The sequence below is a fragment of the Tremella mesenterica genome (genome assembly GCF_000271645.1).
Source record: "Tremella mesenterica DSM 1558 unplaced genomic scaffold TREMEscaffold_21, whole genome shotgun sequence".
Lineage (NCBI taxonomy): Eukaryota > Fungi > Basidiomycota > Tremellomycetes > Tremellales > Tremellaceae > Tremella > Tremella mesenterica.
The window spans coordinates 116,602-135,841 of record NW_006711245.1 but is presented as its reverse complement, the minus strand read 5'-3'; the positions used below and the strand labels follow the sequence as shown (position 1 = coordinate 135,841).

Sequence of the window (19,240 nt, the reverse complement as noted above, 5' to 3'; positions counted from 1 at the left end):
CTTTTGAGCAAACCCAGTGGGGAAATCTCGAAAAGGGGAAAACCTGTCCCTACCTACTGCAGCACTGCCTCCAACTCCCGCTTTCCTCCATCCTGATCCATCGAACTTGATAGAGTTCTCTTGTTTTGTTGTTACCCCGTAACACACAGACTATTTTCAATGTCTGGTCCTGACATGCACTGAAGACCGGATTAGGAGGACTTTGTGCTCAGATGACTCAAGTCTTTCATGTTAGATGCCTTACAGAAGACATGCCACTTCAAAGCTGCACAAGTCATGAGAAGATGAATTTTCCCATGTGTCATGTCTTTGCTTGGTCACAGATGCCCCCATGACGCTTCATAGCCTCACGGCTATCATCCGTCACCTAACATTACGGTGATTGATGAACCAGATACGGAAACAATCAAGGAGAGTACAACTCAGAGAAACCCGTCTCTAGGTAGTCGAGATTTGGACAGCTAGTGACACACTATTGACATGCATGGCACTGTGATGTGTCCCACTCTGTCTGTACGGTTCTTTCAGCATGGCACACCAGTAGAGTTGAAGATGTGTGTCAATTGGGCAACTATGAATCTGCTGACAGAATTGGTGTAATCATGGCCAAGGGCCATCTTCAACTTCATGAAGCTTATATGGTTGTGTATTGAGAATGATTGTACCCTGTATTTTGGCACGTGCTGTCTGTGTTCCTGGGAGACGTTTGACGTCAACTCCAAGCGATGTCAGTTGAATGGGCCTCTTCCTCAACTCACTCCGTTGTATCCTGTCATTATCCAACACTTCAACCAGTCTGTTCCCAAGGTTAAGAAGTACCTGGTTCTTCGAAATCTCCGGAGTTTGCATGGTCTGATTTGGGTGGTCGGGTGTTTGCTCTATGCTTCTTTGATCGCTCCAGGTGTCGTTAAGACATCGTTCGAGTAAAGCAGTCATTTCATTGATAAGGGTGAAGTAAGCATCATAACCATTGGCGCAGTAGTTGCCATCATGATGATCTAGGGTACAATTTTGGAGCCAAGAGGGACGCGTAGGTGCACGGTAAACCGTAAAACCTTTGAAATACGTCCATTGCGCTGAGATTGGAGCGGTTTCCACCCTTTGCCGTTCTTTTGAAGCCCAACCCCCCGGGTATACTAAAGGTATCAAGCTCTCACCTCCTGAAACTCCATGGGATGTTGAGTGTGATGGTCGGGGCCTGTGTTTATGCCCATGCCCGTCAGTCCTTGAGCCAGAAACGTCCCCTGAGGGCGAGAACCCCTCGTCTGGCGCATACACTACCTGTCCTATCCTGTCGACAAAGATCTCTGCAGCCATTTTTTTGTCGAAACGGTCTACTCCAATAAACATGGTCTGCAGTCTCAGTACCTGATCACCATCTCCTCTGTCATGCAGCGTGGACTTTGGAAGTGAGGCTGTCATTCGATTTTGAATATAGCTTAACACTTGATCAGTCAAACAAGCCTCTATTTGTTTGTGAGAACGATAACAATGATTGTGATTCCCAGACTCGGCCCTCTCCCTATCGTGTTGCTTGGTGCGTTCTCCACTAAAATCTACCAGCCGTTCACTAATGGACTTTTTAACCACTGACATGAACACCCATGCAGTCCATTTCTGATCGTGTGCCCATGACTGCTTTGCATCGGTAGCCCAGGGGGGTATTCCATCTCCCTGTGGCCAAACAATTATTCTCTCCAAGGACTCCATTATAGGGTCCACACTTTCACCCGCTCTCCCCGTTCTAGAGGACGAGTGGATCTGGTGTTTGCAGAGCCTTCCCCTTCAATAGTAAGCCGGTCGAAAGGTGGAGGAGAGTCTGTAAAACGTCTCGAGGTCGATGACGGACCTAGTTGTGTAGCGGCCTGTGATGCGTCTGGACTTGTTCTCCCGGTGCTTTGTCGCCTGCCGAGACGATACGAGTAATCATCAGATCTACCTGTCTCACTTCCACTTTCACTACCAGAGTCATCATCCCCTGGGACCGGAGGCGGGCGATGGGTCGTACGGGGTACTGTTGAATTAGTTACTTGCTGCTGCCATGCTCTAATCGCGTCAGTCTGACGAGACGGCAGAAGAGACGACGATAAAGGGTGGGGTACATATGAGACATCTGAGGCAGGCCCCTGTTTTGCCCACCCGGGTGGTAGACGGCTCAATGGAGGATTTGGGTTTGACATGTCTTCTGGAAGAAAGAGTGTCTCGAATAGACGTGGGATGAGTAGGTGATTTCACCCTCTCATATAGTCGAGAACAACGTCCGCGGAGTTTCCTCGATTACGGTTACCCGGTCCCGTCCGAAGGGAAGAGGCCAAAGGCCAAGTACATGCGAAGATTTCGTTTGGTCACCATGAAAGGATATCCGCCCGAACGTATCGGGCGCGGTCGAAATGCGGATCTATCGACCCAATCTTGATCCTCGGGCATTCCTCCCGTTTCCGCGTGATTTATCAGCCGTGAGAAGTGTTCACACCCGGGGGAGAAGTAGAAGTGTGGGAAGAATTATTCAGATTTGTGAGAAGAGATTGATCGGTTGAGAGACAAAGGAAGATGAGGAGGTGGGACGAATCAGTCAAATGTGAGAGGATGCAGGCCGGAATGGTTTGAAAAGATTGGGTGGATGAGATAAAATGGAAAGTGGGGTGATGAGAAGAGTTTGAATGGTTGAGATATGGAGAAGGATAAAGAGATGGGAAGGATTGGTGTATCGAGAACTGGGAGAGGAAGAACGATGAGAACGTGGGAAGAGATCGGTTGGCTGTGTCAAGATGAAGGGAGGGATGGTGAGAAGGGATCTGGCCGATTTATAAAGGCTTGAAGGTGTGAAGGTGGGATATATCTTGATCGTTCGGTGAGACGAGATCTGTAGGCTGAAAGGATAAGAAGGAATAGATTAGAAAAGATATTGGTTGGTTGTGCGATCGCAAGAAAGGAACGTTCGAGGTAGCAGATGGGATAAGAGATCGGTCTGTTGATATCATAAAGGGGGATCTAGTCGGGTCGAAAATAACAGAGGAAAGTATTTGTTCAAGAAAAATATGATATATGCGAATAATGCGAGAGAGAAGAATAAGGGAGGATGAACGTTGGGGAAATTGTCGAGAATTTCATTCGACTGAATGTTAGCTATCAGCAAATGTATGAGTAGTCAGCCGATGAATGATGGAAGATAAACTATTAAATTTCATTAAGATTTCATACCATCCTTCAACTGATCTCTCATTCCCGCTTTCCAAACCAAAACCATTTGTACACCCTCATGATCCTCTAAATCCCTCATTGCTCTCACTACCATTTTACAAAAAGGAAGTATATGTTTATCATATTCCACCATATACCTTATCCTCCCTTGTCCTTGTTCTTCTCCCCCTTCCCGTCCTTCCGTTTCTCCCCTTCCACCTTGATGTCCATCCATACCTATGCTCTCTTCCGAAGATCCGAGAGACAGATTTCCTCCATCAGGAATGTCGTTTGATATATGTGAACGAGGTGAGGTGGAAGAAACTATTCCCACATTTTTCTCCATAATCCTGGCGATGATCTCGAATAACATTCTGACATCTTCTTTCCCCCATAAAGCCCTAGAACGTCGTTTCCACCCAACTTTCCAACCTTCCTTAGATCTGTACACTCTCCAATTTACTTTCATCCCAAACCTCGATTCGATTGAGCCCCCATGATGTCCGATCCCGACGGAGGAGACTCCGCATCGTAACCAACACCCTAGAATGAGGTTCGCAGTGACACCGTCTGGTTTGAAACCTCTATGTCGCTCGAGATTATCAACCACATAAAGTAATCCTCTCAGTTGATGTAAAGAGGGAGAAGGTCGTGGAAGTTTCTTGGAAGAGGGTTGATTGGGTGATGTGGGGTGAAGTAGATGAGAGAGATGGGTATTGTAATGAGCCGTTAAGCGGGATATTCGGGGACCGACCATTTGATCCAAGGGAAGAGGGAGAGGAATGTGTTTCCAATGTGAAGGAGGCAGAGAAGAATCAGGTTCTTCACCCTCGCGTTGTCGTTCGTCTTCTCGTTCTGGGAAATGGGGAAAGGCTCCAGGAGGGGAACAAGAATCCCCGGAGGATGAGGAAAGTGTGGAGGTGTGAAACTTGAGTCGACGAGCAAGTTTTCCAGCGCCTTGTCTTTCGAGTTGCAGAGTCGCACGGGATACGATAAGAGGAGAGGTGAAATATTCTGGGGTTGAAAGGATGAGCTGTACGGCGAGTTTGTGAAGACGTGCCTTGAGCAGCCGATGGACAGCGGGAGGTAGAAGTGAACTCGCTGTGCGTTCAGCTTGTGAGGAGGTGACGGTTGAAGATAGAAGTATATTCTTAAATATGGTATCGGAGGAGGAGAGAGAAAATGTCTGATTTGTCGTTTGTGGGTCATGAGGCGGTGGAGGAAGAATCGTCGGGGTGGGTGTGACATCGGTGAAAGAATGTGACGGAGGGGATTGTAGGGGATCAATCGAGTTGGCAGTTCTAAGGAGATGAGAAGGATGAGGTTTGACTGGTGGGGGAGAATTTCGAGAATCGGTGATTGTGGGTGGTCGAGAATTGGACGGTGTGAAGGAGGGAGAGTCTGGAGGAATAGGGGTGGTGTCAGGTTGTAGAGCAGAGACGATACGTCGTAGAGCCATCAGAGCCGTCCTAGCTTGAGGAGATAGCTCGTGTCCATCTATCTCAGCTTGCGTGTGATCACTCTTCCCTCTCGAGGTTGGACCATTGGAGCTAAGAGCGGCACTACAGACGTCGGGAGAATGCTCTTGCGGTTCATCTCTGTGAGCTTGAGGTGCGTGGTTGGGTGATTTATGAGCAGAAAGAGTGGGCAAAGGAAGAAGTCGAGAAGATCCCGGAGACCAAGGAGGTACGTAGGGTGTAGTTCTGGGACCCTCTGTCGAAGGTGGACGAAAAGAAGGGGGAGAGGTGAAGATGGACCGGAGGGATAATCGTGGTAAGATGACGAGACGAAAGATTGTGAAGCGATCGAGCGGCATTCCATCTCGTGTGATGTTTATTGTCCAAGTCTAGCTTGAAGAGGTCGTATTGGAAGCTTGCTTATTGGATCATAGTGGAGCTGGTAGGTATAGTTGTATGGCGGTGGATGAACAGGGTTGGAGGAAAGTGGGGAATAGTGCCACGTTCAGATCAGGTGAAACTCCGATAAACCCCGCGAGGTCGAAACTCCTTCCTGCCCCTCCTCCCCTCTTCTTTCTCTTTCATCTATCTACCTACAAGTCTTGAAAAATCCTTCCGAACTCATACAGGGTTCGATTGGGAGACTTGTTAATCGACTCATCCTCTTCATAGCTACAAATCACTCAGTCAGTCACAATGGGTGGATCCAAATCCGACAAGGAGCTTTACTTTGAGAAGCTCAAGGTTCTCATTGCCGAGTATCGTGGGTTTCTCTCTTTCCCTCTCAGGCTATGCTATATCATCCCACTTCATACCTTACACCCCGGACTATATAATGCGTCCACCTAAACAAACGATGATGCCCCACACCTCCCCCATATGTACCTTCACAAGGGGCGAGTAAAACTAACCTCTAGCCTCTATCTTCCTCGTCAACATCGACAATGTCTCCTCTCAACAACTTCATCTCATTCGACAAGCTCTCCGCGGCAAAGGTGTCGTCCTCATGGGTAAAAACACCATGGTCCGTCGTGCTCTTCGAGTCATCATGCCCGATTATCCTCAATTCGAACGTCTCCTCCCTCACATCAAAGGCAACATCGGTTTCGTTTTCACTTCTGGTGATCTTAAAGACGTACGAGAAATCATCATTTCCAACAAAGTCGCTGCACCCGCTCGTGCTGGTGCCCTCGCACCAAACGACGTGTACGTTCCCGCCGGTAACACTGGTATGGAACCTGGTAAAACTTCTTTCTTCCAGGCTCTCGGTATCCCCACCAAAATTGCCAGAGGTACCATCGAAATCGTCTCCGACGTTCAGGTGCTTACCGCTGGGGGCAGAGTTGGATCTTCGGAAGCTACTCTTTTGAACATGCTCAATATCTCTCCGTTCACCTATGGTATGAGCGTTGTTCAGGTCTACGACAATGGTGCCGTGTTCCCTTCGGATGTGTTGGATGTAGAGGAATCGACTCTGTTGGAGAGATTCATGACTGGTATCAAAACTGTTGCTGCTATCTCTCTCGCTACCGGCTTCCCCACGATCGCTTCGGTTACCCATTCGTTGGTCAACTCGTACAAGAACATCCTCGGGGTGTCGCTTGCGACGGAATACGAGTTTGAGGGATCTGCAAAGGTGAGTTTTGTCTCTTATGTCTCCTGTTTTCCTCCTCCTAGTATCTCGACTCCACTTCTCCCTCTTTGCACCCGACGCCGATCCCTCCCCTCGTATGATGTTACAATTCTTCGTCCACTGGAGATTTCCTAGCCTCAGGCAAGGACGACATCCATTATCCATTCTGACTACACACATCCTCTCTACAGTGACATGCGCTTGTAAAATCTGAGATGATTTGCATCCGACTCGTGCTAATCTCAGATCAAGGAGTACCTCGCCAACCCCGAGGCGTTCGCCGCCGCAGCCGCCGCCCCGGTCGCTGCTGCCGATGCTCCCGCCGCAGCTGCCGAAGCAGCCGCCCCTGCCAAAGAGGAAGAGAAGGAGGAGTCTGATGACGACATGGTGAGTCTCGTTCTGACGGCCTCTACTTATCCCCTCTCCTCAATCCCAGACACAACGATGTCAAAAATCTACTTTGCGGTGCATGCCGCTTTGCTTCGTGCAAGAGATGCGTTTTCGGGTGCATGCGTCGTGCATCATAGCTGGCAACTTAAGAGAGCACACGCTGATCTCCAGGGCTTTGGTCTGTTCGACTAGTCGATGCGTACCCTTCATGCACATTTGCGTCGCTTGAACGTGGCTAACATTGTACTGATGCATGTACTCATATCGTGTCTGACATTCCGATCCCCTCTGGTGCCCTTACAAGAAATTCCAACCTGATCCTCTTTCTTACAGATTATACGGGACATTCCGATGCGCTCTATACATCCATTTCGCTTCAAACGCCGGTCCACCGAAGCATGCCCTGGGGTTTAGTTGTCGACTCGGGTACTAACTATGACTGACGCAGCCGTCCACTTGCATCCCTGACTGGTAATGTACAGTTGACCGTCTGATTCACAAAACATGGCAGAAAAAGGTGTAAAAGACTCACGCGAGGAAAGCCAAGATGAGCCCTGCTAAACCAATCCATAACGCAGCTCCATAAGTCGCTCGAACACCCTCTGCGTCGTATCGATGTCGAGCCTGGACCCAGAGGATCAGGGCGAAGATTTCAGCCAAGAGGGAGAATATGAAGCCAAGTAACTGGGTGTGAGTCATTCGTATTCTCAGCATCACAAATATCACCCCGGTCATCAGAAGTGTACATACCGAGAAGGACGGCTAGGGGGGGATAAAAGAAAACTAACAGACATGGTACGAAAGTAAATCGGATTCCACATGAATTGTCCTACCCTCAATAAAGATAACAAAAGAGCTATCAAAGCTAGTAACATGAAGATGGCGCCTAACTATCAGCGCAGCTCGTCAAGCCCACGTTCTCGTCTTCTTAGTCTTGGTGAATCTACCAGCTGATCGTCGTAGCCAAAACCAACCGACCACGAACCCTCCCGACTGCAGGTCGGGGGATGTTGAAGACAGACGAGATGATGATTGACTCACCTACAGCATACAAAACCTGAGCTCTAGTCAACCATTCGGTCACTTCTGATCCTGTACTATACCCAACTCTTTTGATACATTCCGAAGTAGGAGGACAATAACCCAAAGCTCCGAAATGAATAGAAGGGTTAGGTGTACGTAAGAAGTATATCGATTTATTGTATGGTGTTGAAAAAGTGACCAGGGTTCTATTCAATCAGTATCTTCCTATTTCAATCTATGTCAAGCTGCAGTGAAAACCTGATGCAGTATTCTATTCGCTTTGAGCTAAAAACCACACTTTTGAATATTTTCTAAAACGGGTGAAAAAAGTGGGAGATCTATTCGGGATTGGGGACTTGGTAGAGGAAAAATATCGCGAGGGATATCAACTTTACGTGATAAATGTCGGAACAAGAGGGAAGAGTGAGAAAAATACAGGGGGTACTTACAAAAGTATGGATGATATCAAAGAGAAAGTCAATCCTAAGATTATATGACCTTCAACACAATCTTCCCATCGAAACATGTCGATCAAACTCGTTTCCAAGTCGTGTCTCACCCGTCCTTCTGCCTCTTTCGCTCGTTGGCAACCGGATCAATTTTGTCAAAGATCGACGACGGCAACTTAGGAACTGCCCGGTTTGTAGGACAAGTTGGCTATGTCAAATGGCAAGACTAGCGGAGAAGACTGCAGGAAAGATGTTCAGTCGAGTTACGAGTTAATGGAGAATCTGATGAATCCAAAGAGTTGATGTATCTTCCATCCGGATACACAAGTTGATCAGGTACACACATCCCATCAAATCCATCAAAATCCTCATCAATCACATCATTCCCGTCGCACGGATTTTTGTTCGATCGACACTTCAATCATTCCGCCGTTCAATTTTCTATGTGTTGCATAGCTTTTCATGTCTCTCTCACACTCTCAAGAATCTCACTATCCCATGATCCCACGATCCCACCACATCGGGCTTAGCTTATACTACCGAGCGTAACATTCCCCATCGGGAACACTGGGCGTCGGACATACTGAGGATAAGGAGGAAATTGTCACGATCCTTTATTCGTCGAGACGGATCGGTATATCGAATCCGTGAGAAAAGATAGCTCCCTATACTCAGGAGAATCTCACAGACACCATCTTGATTCATGATTTAAATCCCCCGGGTGAGTTGAGTAAGAGTATACTCTGATAGCTTTCACAGGATATACAAATACCTCACTTGTTACCCTTAACTTCTTCAAGAATCGAATTTGACAATTCGTCGGTAGACTCCTCGTGGTTTAATCTCCATAGCAATGTACCGCTGGATTCCTTCTCCTCCAACTTCAACATCCAGCAGTTCTGCATCTTCACATTCAGACACCTTTCGAACTGACGGCTTTGATGGCATCTCTGTCGTCAGTGATAATTCGTCTCAGGGTGGTCTCGATAACTTGTCAATCAGCTCTGTAGATTCACTACCGGGAAGTGGCATTCAAACCCCACGCCCTAATTCCCGGCGTCCGGAATTGCAATACACTCCACTTCCTATCCCGATCGTAGCTTTCAACCCGTCCATTCCTTCCCATTGCAGCAACCCCAACCATTTCTTCAGGATTGATACAGGGGTCGGTTATGGCTTTGCACCAATCACACACTTCAATGGTCCAGAGCCACCGGATGTCTACATCCTTCAGTCGCCGCCTGACGAAACGAATAGGGTGATCTCATATATGCCTACTGGCGGTCTTGCTACTACTGGTTCAGTATTGAATGACATAACTGGCGCGCTTTCAACTAGAATACGTGAACATCAAAGCGCATGGGACACTGCTCAATCACTAGAGGAACAATGTAATCCGAACTGGTCGTTTCTAGATAGGAATGACTTGATGTCTACAATTGTCTCCTTGTGCAACTTTCAACTCAACACTATGGTCCGCGGACTGCCCCCAGAACCTTTGGCCCTGGGAACTGATGACTCCTCAAGATATCTTTGGAACATCAACCATATCGTGACAGATATCAAAAGACACAGCAGCCGTTCTGGTCCATATTTCAAAGTTGTGTGCTGTTTCAATGATAGGCAAGACATGAGCTTGAAGCTTCCATTAATTGCTGATCACCAAATCACAAGCTTAGAGGAGAAGCAGCGACAGTGGTGTAGTGTGCGCAATCCCTTCAGTAAGCCCCCTCCTCACAGTAGTGAGCTTGGCAGTTTTGTGACCCTCCCCGTCACCCCTCGTAGCCGACCCGATCGCAAAGCGGGGCCACGGTATATGGCAAGTCACTCCATCTCCGGACTTGCTCCACCCCCGGTCGGAAGCCCAGGCACCACATCCAGTCGTATTCTACCATCACAACAAGCCGGCTCTTCCAGCTTGCCGGCCCCATCTATGACCATGTCTCTGGATGAAGGAATGAGGAGAGTGATAGAGCAGAAGAATTCCACGCTTCGGCGATACAAGGTACCAACATGGTTCAGTGGTGATGCTCAACAAACAATGTCCGGTACACAGCTTTCAGATTATCTCTTTTCACAGGCTCAAAAAATCATCAGAGATGAATATAAAAAGATGGATGAGTGGAGGCGGTATGAGACTCAGCTCAATCAGCAAGCGGGCCGAACAACTTATGAACATCTTCATCGAGAAGAACTTGGATATGCAATTCATCAGAGTATTCAACGGATACTCATCACATTCCTCCAACCCGGTCCTACAGGGGACCGTGGAAGTCAACTTACCTTCCCGCTGAGATCAGCCTGGGTGAACATCAAGCGGCAGGCACAGGCGCATGACCAAGGGATTTCTTCACCCCGCTTTGTACTGAAGGTGACCCTCAAGCCAGGATATACACTGGCCCGGGAGGTGGCTGATGATAGGACAAAGATGAGCACCCAGTGAGACAACTTTAACTTTTCAATGGAGCTTCCAAGTTGACCATTGAAGTGGATCTGTTAGGTGAAGGACGGAAGCCGTGCGTGACCAGCTGAAGATGTCACTCATGGAAGATTCCATATGGTTTTAACTACACCTCTCCCAAACCCAAACCTCATGCATGACTAGTTTTCTTAAGACTTACTGCATAAAGTTCACTAAAAAGAATGGGCCAGAGATCTGTATTCTACATTTCATTCAACCTCTTGGCAAGGACTATTGGTCATGTTGCTCACCACATGCATGATAAAATCTGCATGCAGAACTGCTCTTGTACTTTCTTGCAGCCTACAACTCCTCCTAGAGAATCGAGTAGTCGTCCAGATTGGTGGTTATTGGTGAGGAATGATTCTTTAGTGGGTCATGGTTATGGATCCATGACACTTTGGAGTCTCATGACCTCAACCCATGACATTTTGAAGCTGTTGAGGACACGGCCGGAGACGTGCACCTCCGGAGCTGCATGGTTCAAACCCCCCCTCTTGGACCTGGCCAGAGAACCATGCAGCTCCAGAGGGGTCCAGACACGGCCAGAGCATTTTCGCTCTTATCATCCCCAAGCTCTCCACATACATGAATCACAGTACAGATATCCTGTGGTACCATCTCCTGGACTCTTGAAGTCATGGTGGTCTGGCCCCACAACTTGAAATCTACAAACACTGCAACAATTACCTATGATACATCACCATTGGAATCCCCCCTGGTTCAAGATATTGGCTGACCTTCTTGCCAAATACAGCATGTGATGTTGAACAGCACTGTAGTGGTTACCTCTTAGACTTGTCTTAATAGAGCATCTGCCCTTTGGAGCTACCAACACTGTCTTGTATGGCGTGGAGGATCTGTTATTGATGTTTCTCTGAATGGGAATGGCTAAAGGGAGTGTTCCGCTCTGGAGTGGTACATCTCTGGCCGGGAACGATCAGGTCCGTGCAGCTCCGGAGGTGCATGTCTCCGGCTGTGTCCCTAACAAAGCCGCACGGATCTTCAGCCAGTCACACTAACCCCCGTGACGCTTTGAAGTGTCACGGCTTCCGTCCGTCATCTAACAGATCCTTGTGTATGATGAAGTGCATTCCAGCAGTACCACAACTAAATGACCATCGATCTAAACTCATCGTTCTAACTGAATCCATCACGCCCACCACACGGATTGATTGTGGTCCTTCCTTCAGTCCATCTTCTCATTGTCATATCTGGCACAGCTTTTCATGTTTCTCGCATTTCCACATTCTCACAGTCTCACATTCTCCAGAACTCGGGCATGGCCAACACTGCCTCACCTTACTTTCCCCATCGGGACGATTGGATGTCCGAGCGACTGAGAATACGACCACGGAGGTGAGAGGAAGGGAAGGAGAGAACCATCCTTTTTTCATCGTATGACATTGAGAGGACTGTGAAATTCCACGTCAGACTGATAGATTACGTTCCGTCACTCCCTATACCTCTAGCCATCTCTTCTGGTTACTCTTTGTTGCTTTTATCATAGCTAAGAGTAACCAGGTGAGTTCTTACTCATCCATCGCTTTAATCACAGCTAAGAGTAACCAGATTTATGCGCACGGCTATCTAGCGATCATCCTTGACAGATTTGGAATCAGATCGATCTCCCAACACATCCCTTCCTGTCCAAAACCTATCTATCCCATTTTGTTTCAATGTCAAGCTCAGACTCTGAAGGAGAGAAGACTCTCTCTCGTCGTCAAACCATTTTGAAAGGGGCAGATAACTTCAAGGAATGGGAACATTCAATCCTTGCTCAATTAATTCAGAAAGATCTGGACGATGTCATCCAGTCCGACGCACAGACTCCTGTTGTGCTGGAAGAGAGGAAAGCATGGGAAAAAGAAGATAGGAAAGCATGGGCAGCCATTGACGAATCTATCGACTCATCAATCCATAACGTTCTCCCTCCTCACCTCCTTGATATTACTTCTTCCTCCGCTTCCTCTCCATCAGGCCTGAAGGCCAAATCCCTCTATGACCATCTTCGACTCAACTACCCTGCCGCTCGTTCCACCCGCAAAGCAGAACTATATCGTATCATCTGGCATACCGACATTGAAGAAGCCAATCCAATCACTTCTATCTCGGCAATGCGACGAGCTTATAACGACCTCACTGCTTCCTCGGTATCCATGGCAGATTCCCAACACATGCTTGGGGATCCTTCGTCCTCCGAGGTTATCTCAGCAATCAACGATGAGTTTAGAAGGAGACAGACACAGGAGACAAGTACGCTGGCTCTGGCAGCTAAGCTACCCAAGTCTTCAACTCAAGCAAAGTGGAATAGACAGAGATAAAAGAGTGTGAAGGGACCGGTCATCAAGGATGGAAGTAAGCCATTTTGCAAAATTCATGATACCAACTCCCATTCCACAACCGACTGTCGAGTTGCCCAACGTATTTCCGCCAACATCACATCTTCCAAGCCTATTCAATCACCTGAACCATTCTCCTTTGTCGCTGTTGCTTCTCCCATTGCTCTACATACATCCACTCCGCTGTCAAGCATCGTCATAGATTCAGGGGCCTCACATTCCATGGTTCACGATGAATCCCTTCTCTCTTCGATCCATGAACTTCCCTTGCCTATCCCTGTGTTTGTGGGTAATGGATCATCAATTGAGGCAACCAAGCAAGGTATTCTTACGCTTGGAAACAGATTCAAGGTATTTGAGACACTATTGGTCCCAAAGATCAGTCAAAATCTTCTTTCAGTCCTAGGAACTTCATCTGCCAATACTGTTTGGACTTTTTCCGACACCAAAGCAACTTCGACCGATAACGGGAAGCTCATTCTAAAGGCAATACTTCACAAGAATCTCTATACACTTCCCTGTACGCCTGTCACGAATATATGACTGATGATGATGAAGCCGCAATGGCGTGTCTCAAACAGTCTTAAAGGCAACAGTAAGTTAGAGTAGAGAGTTGAAATCGAAGATGACAATTGATCAGAGAGACAGAGAAACAAACAGAGAGCTAGAACCACTATTTATAGACAAATCCTCCAAACTAAGCCTAAAACTCCTTCCTCTCCTCTCCTACTTCCTGGGGGGAAACCCTGAGGAAACCCTGTATCAAAAACAGCATTTTAAACGACCTTACAGAAGGCTCTGAATCATCCTGGAAGCCCCCAAAAGAGATCTCTTCATCAAAGGTTGAATTCATGAAAAGAAACACAAATAAAGGATCCATGAAATGTGATCCTTTAATACCTGAAACTCTCCTATGCTACCTGGATGAGCTCTGATCTTTCAGGGGGTTCAGAGGGTGTTTCTTAGGCACCCACATTATGCAGATTTTGACTCAAAAATACCTGGTTCAGTCCTGCGGGTTCGGTAGAGGTTCGAGAGGTTCAAATAGAGGCTAAATATGCTTAGTAGAGTGGTTTTCCTTCTGGTTCTCTCAGTTGAGTCGTTCGCACTGTTGAAAGAGATGAAACCTCTGACCATCAGTGCGTACTCCTCATCACTAGTGTGTACTCTTCATCAGTGGCGTACACTTCTCCATCAGTAGCGGGTGTGTATTGATCAGTAGCGTGTTTTCCATGTTCAAACACGTGTTTTCACAAGGCTATCCTGATGACCGGTTGACTGGTTGATTCTGTGGTTGACCCGGTGGTTGATCCGGTGATTGATCCTGTGATTGATCCTGTGATTGATCCGGCGAACCAGTTATTTGGTAATCGAGGGGGTCATACTACCGTTGACGGACGTACATACTCTTCTATGACGTCAGTGGCGTGATCACTAATTAAGGTACCCGCAATTGATCGCTAATCAAGGTACCCGTGATTGATCACTAATTGAGGTACCCGTAATTGATGGCTAATTAAGGCACTAATCAGTAATTAAGGAATTGATGGCTAAATATCGATCATTGATGATTCTGTTGTTCGTTGATTGGGACAGGTTCATATACAGAAATAGATGCCGACCGGCCATCCGGCTAATATTGCTCCCGAGGTACCCTCACGTATCAGTTCGTCCGGTCTGAGCGGAACCGAGGGCTCGGAACCTGGTACATGTCGGCCGGAGCTTGAGATGACAACAGATGACGATAGATGACGATAGATGATGACAGATGACGAGATTGATGTATATGTTAGGGACACAGCCGGAGACGGACAGCTCCGGAGTTGCACGGGTGGCATCATTCCCAGCTGGAGATGTACCACTCCGGAGGGGAACACCAGGGTCAACCGTGCACCTTGGGAGAAATATCATATCCCATCCAACATCTCAAATCCCCAACGACCTGGATCTTCATGGTGTATCATAACTACACAATCCTCACACTACGGAGGCCTCTACGGTTTTCCTCGATATACTACTTACACTCTAGTTATAAATTCCTGGAAATTTTAGGAGGAACTTAGAATTGAATTGGTCTGATACACGTAGCTTCATACATAGTCGTTGTGCATGAGTTCCGTTTTATATGTCATCATCCCATCATCAGCAGAGGATGTTTGACCCATATTTTGTGTGATAATCTGGATTCTAGTCATGTAGTAAGCAGACTTCACTAGACTCCATTGGTCTCCCAGGGTGCACGGTTAAATCAGTCATGCAGCTCCAGAGCTGAACGTTCTCCCGCTGGGTCCAAAGGGGGTATTTTGAACCGTGCACCTCCGGAGGTGAACGTCTTCGGCTGTGTCCCTAACATATACAATGTTGAGTCAGGTTGACTCAGTGATGGGAGGGTGATTAAGGTTGAATGGTGATCCACATGTCGTACGATAGAACAAGTTGAGACGATTTGAGTAAAGTTGACTGGACTTGAGTGGATGATATGCACGTGGTATTTACAGATATTCGAGGGTTATGACAACGCCTCTTCTCTCTCTGCACACCACAGTATCTGACAAAACCCAGAACCTCCTTCAAGAGTGGCATAGACGCCTCGGACATCTTGGCATCCAAGCCGTTATCAAGTTAGGTCAAACCGGACGCCTCGGAAAGGTAGAACAATGGAAGGATATGAGAAGTAGTGATTTCTCCTGCTCCGCATGCATTCAGGGTAAAGGAAAGACCTTGCCCTCTCCACCTTCTACTATTCGGGCAAAAGAAGTGCTGGGTGCACTACATCTTGATCTATTTGGTCCTACACGATCCACGTCTCATGATGGATTCCGAACCTTCCTCACCATTTACAATGACTTCTCTCAACACCTTCAAATTGTGTTCCTTCGTTCAAAAGACAGCACTCTATCTGCTGTCCGTCACTATGTAGATCTTGTTGAGAATCAGTTGGGGAAACGAGTGAAAGCGTTCCGGAAAGATCAGGGTGGTGAATTCAAAGCAGCAGCTTTCCACTCTTACACACAATCAAAAGGAATCAATCATTAATTTGTTCCGGCAGGAGCACATGCCAAAAATGGACGAGTTGAACGGGCCCACCTCTCAATCCTGGACTTGGTACGAACTCTTTTGGTGGATAGTGGCGTTGAAAGTCAATTGTGGTCAGAGGCTGCTCCCTATGCCGTCTACATCTGAAATCGTTGTCCAAGATCTGATGCAACTATTCCTGAAGTTTTATGGAGTTCTCAGGAAGTAGATTACAACCAACTTCAACCCTTCGCTGCTCCCCTCTTCTACCGAGCTCATGCTGAACGTGACAAACTTAAGCCTCGGTATCTTCCAGGTCTTCTCATGGGTTATGAAACCAATACAAGCAATTATCGAGTCTGGGATATCTCAAAGCACACTATCATCATAACTCAAGATCTAAGATTCCCCAAACCGTCACACATTGGTCCCCTTGCGCCCACATTGTCTTCAGTCTCTCCACCATCGTCTCCCATATATATCGCTACACCAATTTCTACTAACACTCCCTCAACTGAACAAAACAAAAACAGTCCACGAGGTATCACAGATGAAGAGAATGGGGCGGATGAAGTAGTGAGGGATAGGGGGAGTTATCAAAATGAACAAAACTGGCGAGGTTGGGCAATTGGACAAGATCCTCGCTTTGACCGCTCTCCTGCACCATCTCCCCCATTACCTGTTTCTTCTAGCCAAATAGAAAACACTGGGCCTCGACGCTCACAAAGACAAGCTGGTCATGACGCTGAACACATCCCTTGGAGTCTTGAGGAATCACTTGCACTTCCGTCAAATGCTGATCTTGACTCAATCACCGTGTCAAGGATACTGCCCACCCTGGGACAGAGGACAAAGGACATGGGGACATGGACTAGGAGTGACAAGGAATATACTTAAGATAACAAGACTGAGTCCAACAAGGAATGGGACTGTGACCCAAGGGATGTCTCTGGCTTGTCTGACAAGACTAGAGGGAACTGGACTGGACTGGACTGGAATGGAATGGATTGGACTCCAAAAGGGTGGCAATGGAAATGACTTTTGATCAAGAACTAAAGAAGACTACAAAATTCAAGATAGGGTTTATATAGACAAATCAGCCTTTTCCAAGAGGCTCGTGCAGACCTGCGGAATACGAGCGCTCTGAACCGTCCTGCACTGTCCTGCATGCATTGCCTTGCATCCCACCGATAACCACTGATATCCTACGATGCCATATCTGTGTTTACCTACGTCCTACTATGACATCCTACGGGATGCGCCGGAAGTCGCTCGACTTTGTCGAAGGTGGTCGATGAGTAACTATGCAGAACATAGAAGTGCTGCGAGAACCGAAGACTGAGAGATTATGCCTTAGCAGGCATTAGAACAGAGGAACTAGAGACTAGAGAATTACTGGGGACTTATGTCTTGCAGGCATGGGAGCTAAGCACCGACATACTAGAATGATACTTGGAGTTTATGCCTGATAGGCATGAGAGCAGACGTGAAATATCAAAGCACAAAAGTGGAGGTTGAACTTGTTTTGCGCAACAAGGAACACGTGATGGTGTGATTCATGACACACTGCATCAGCTTTCTCCTCCATCCTTGCTCCACAGTCTTATTCTCAAGCTCAGCAATCACTCGACTGGCACCAATGGAAAGAAGCAATGGATGATGAACTGAGGAAGATGAGAAAGTATGGGGTATGGAAGGAGGTCAATCCGTCAGAAGCGCAAGGCCGCATTCTCAAAGCCCAATGGGTGTATACCTGCAACATCGATGGAGATACAGGTTTACCCGCTGGATACAAGGCTCGGTGGGTTGCCAAAGGGTATGCACAACAGCCAGGGACCAATTATAATGAGCTATACGCTGGAGTGGTACATAAAGACTCAGTCCAATCGTTTCTTGCCGTAGTCAACTACCTGGATCTCGAGTGTGACCCAGTAGATATCGTGGCAGCTTTTCTCAATGGGGATCTTGAAAAGACAATATATCTCGAACCTCCTGAAGGTAGTAGCGTACCACCAGGTCAGATAATCAGACTACTGAAGTCATTGTATGGACTGAAGCAATCTCCACGTTGCTTCAACCAAAAACTTGACAAGTGGTTACACTCCCAGGGGTTTCTGTCCTCATCTGCAGACTCCTGCATTTATATATGACAAAAAGACAACTCGCTACTCATGATTTCACTTCATGTCGATGATCAGCTCGTTGCTGGATCCTCTCAATTCGAGGTGAACAGGTTCAAACATGAACTCAACTCCAAATTTGAAATCAAGGACAATGGACCGGTTTCTTACTTCCTGGGAATCAATATCTATCGTGATCAAAAAGCTAAGAAGCTGTTCTTGTCGCAAGAACATTATGTGAATGCTTTGCTGGACCGATTTGGCATGGCAGATTGTAATCCTGCTCAAAGTCCATTTCCATCCGGTTATCAATCCATTGAAGCAACCGACAACGAATTTAAAGAAGCAAGCAGTCAGCCTTATCCCGCAATGGTGGGATCCTTGTTATATGCGGCAACCATTTCCCGACCGGACATTGCTTCTGCAACTTCCATACTGGCTTGAAAGACCAGCAAATGGAGTCCTCAGCATGTCGCAGCTGCTCGACATGTTATGCGATATCTCCGCGGAACCACAACCAACTGTCTTACATATGATCGAGTTGAAGGGAAGCCACATATTCAAGGATATGCGGACGCAGACTGGGGCGGATGTCTCAACACTCGCAGGTCAACAACAGGATATATCTTTCTTGCATATGGTGGACCCGTTGCTTGCAAATCTCACCGACAAACGACAACAGCACTCTCAACCGCTGAAGCCGAATACATGGCATCCTCTGATGCAGCTCGACAGGCCATTTGGCTTCGACAGCTAGCTAAAGATCTTGGCTACATTCATTCATCTGGAATTACTATCCTAAACGACAATCAAGCAGCTATCCTGCTCTCCAAGAATCCCGTTCTACATGATAGATCCAAACACATTGACATCCACTGTCATTTCATTCGCGACAAAGTGGAGAACGGAGATATCATACTTGCGCATATACCAACAGAGGAGAACCTCGACGATATTTTGACTAAATCTCTATCCAACGAACGACATGGCATGTTATCTAAGCAGAGTGAACTGCATGGATGATGAAGTTGAGAGAGTCAGACAATGAAGAACCCCATCGAGGTATGTGTTGCCTCAGGCAAGTCGGTGTGCAAACTTGTCAGGACCAGACGTTGGAAATAGTCTGCGTTTATGAGCTATGGCTATAGGGCCTCGCATTGAACAGACCTA

The 19,240-nt window shown here is 47.2% G+C and overlaps 7 protein-coding genes across 7 annotated transcripts; 4 read left to right on the top strand and 3 right to left on the bottom strand.

Moving 5' to 3' along the window:
* Positions 1 to 600: 600 nt before the first annotated feature.
* Positions 601 to 2,180, bottom strand: TREMEDRAFT_66363 (uncharacterized protein; the record flags this gene model as incomplete). The annotated part of the gene is made up of 5 exons (XM_007008418.1): positions 601 to 683; positions 759 to 1,136; positions 1,158 to 1,733; positions 1,850 to 2,046; positions 2,140 to 2,180. 5 exons carry the CDS (start codon positions 2,178 to 2,180, stop codon positions 601 to 603), a joined length of 1,275 nt encoding a protein of 424 aa, XP_007008480.1.
* A 985-nt stretch (positions 2,181 to 3,165) lies between these two features.
* TREMEDRAFT_57970 (uncharacterized protein) lies at positions 3,166 to 4,020 on the bottom strand. The gene has a single exon (XM_007008389.1). It carries the CDS (start codon positions 3,935 to 3,937, stop codon positions 3,188 to 3,190), a length of 750 nt encoding a protein of 249 aa, XP_007008451.1. The 5' UTR covers positions 3,938 to 4,020; the 3' UTR covers positions 3,166 to 3,187.
* A 1,208-nt stretch (positions 4,021 to 5,228) lies between these two features.
* Positions 5,229 to 6,933, top strand: TREMEDRAFT_46134 (uncharacterized protein). The gene is made up of 4 exons (XM_007008388.1): positions 5,229 to 5,400; positions 5,555 to 6,273; positions 6,517 to 6,657; positions 6,832 to 6,933. Exons 1-4 carry the CDS (start codon positions 5,334 to 5,336, stop codon positions 6,850 to 6,852), a joined length of 948 nt encoding a protein of 315 aa, XP_007008450.1. The 5' UTR covers positions 5,229 to 5,333; the 3' UTR covers positions 6,853 to 6,933.
* A 61-nt stretch (positions 6,934 to 6,994) lies between these two features.
* TREMEDRAFT_66360 (uncharacterized protein) lies at positions 6,995 to 8,209 on the bottom strand (the record flags this gene model as incomplete). The annotated part of the gene is made up of 6 exons (XM_007008417.1): positions 6,995 to 7,018; positions 7,105 to 7,150; positions 7,193 to 7,344; positions 7,449 to 7,546; positions 7,702 to 7,889; positions 8,133 to 8,209. 6 exons carry the CDS (start codon positions 8,207 to 8,209, stop codon positions 6,995 to 6,997), a joined length of 585 nt encoding a protein of 194 aa, XP_007008479.1.
* Positions 8,210 to 8,985: 776 nt separating this feature from the next.
* Positions 8,986 to 10,575, top strand: TREMEDRAFT_66359 (uncharacterized protein; the record flags this gene model as incomplete). Its single annotated transcript, XM_007008416.1, has 1 exon — positions 8,986 to 10,575. The coding sequence occupies one exon, from the start codon at positions 8,986 to 8,988 to the stop codon at positions 10,573 to 10,575; it is 1,590 nt and encodes a 529-aa protein (XP_007008478.1).
* A 1,697-nt stretch (positions 10,576 to 12,272) lies between these two features.
* TREMEDRAFT_66358 (uncharacterized protein) lies at positions 12,273 to 12,917 on the top strand (the record flags this gene model as incomplete). The annotated part of the gene is made up of 1 exon (XM_007008415.1): positions 12,273 to 12,917. The coding sequence occupies one exon, from the start codon at positions 12,273 to 12,275 to the stop codon at positions 12,915 to 12,917; it is 645 nt and encodes a 214-aa protein (XP_007008477.1).
* A 3,082-nt stretch (positions 12,918 to 15,999) lies between these two features.
* Positions 16,000 to 16,847, top strand: TREMEDRAFT_66357 (uncharacterized protein; the record flags this gene model as incomplete). The annotated part of the gene is made up of 2 exons (XM_007008414.1): positions 16,000 to 16,084; positions 16,156 to 16,847. 2 exons carry the CDS (start codon positions 16,000 to 16,002, stop codon positions 16,845 to 16,847), a joined length of 777 nt encoding a protein of 258 aa, XP_007008476.1.
* Between the last annotated feature and the right edge of the window lie 2,393 nt (positions 16,848 to 19,240).

Coding starts and splice junctions, on each gene's coding strand:
- TREMEDRAFT_57970 (XM_007008389.1), bottom strand. CDS start 3,937: ATGGTCGGTCCCCGAATATCCCGCTTAACGGCTCATTACAATACCCAT.
- TREMEDRAFT_46134 (XM_007008388.1), top strand. CDS start 5,334: ATGGGTGGATCCAAATCCGACAAGGAGCTTTACTTTGAGAAGCTCAAG. Junction 6,274..6,516: donor AGTTTGAGGGATCTGCAAAG/GTGAGTTTTGTC, acceptor TGCTAATCTCAG/ATCAAGGAGTACCTCGCCAA. Junction 6,658..6,831: donor AGGAGTCTGATGACGACATG/GTGAGTCTCGTT, acceptor GCTGATCTCCAG/GGCTTTGGTCTGTTCGACTA.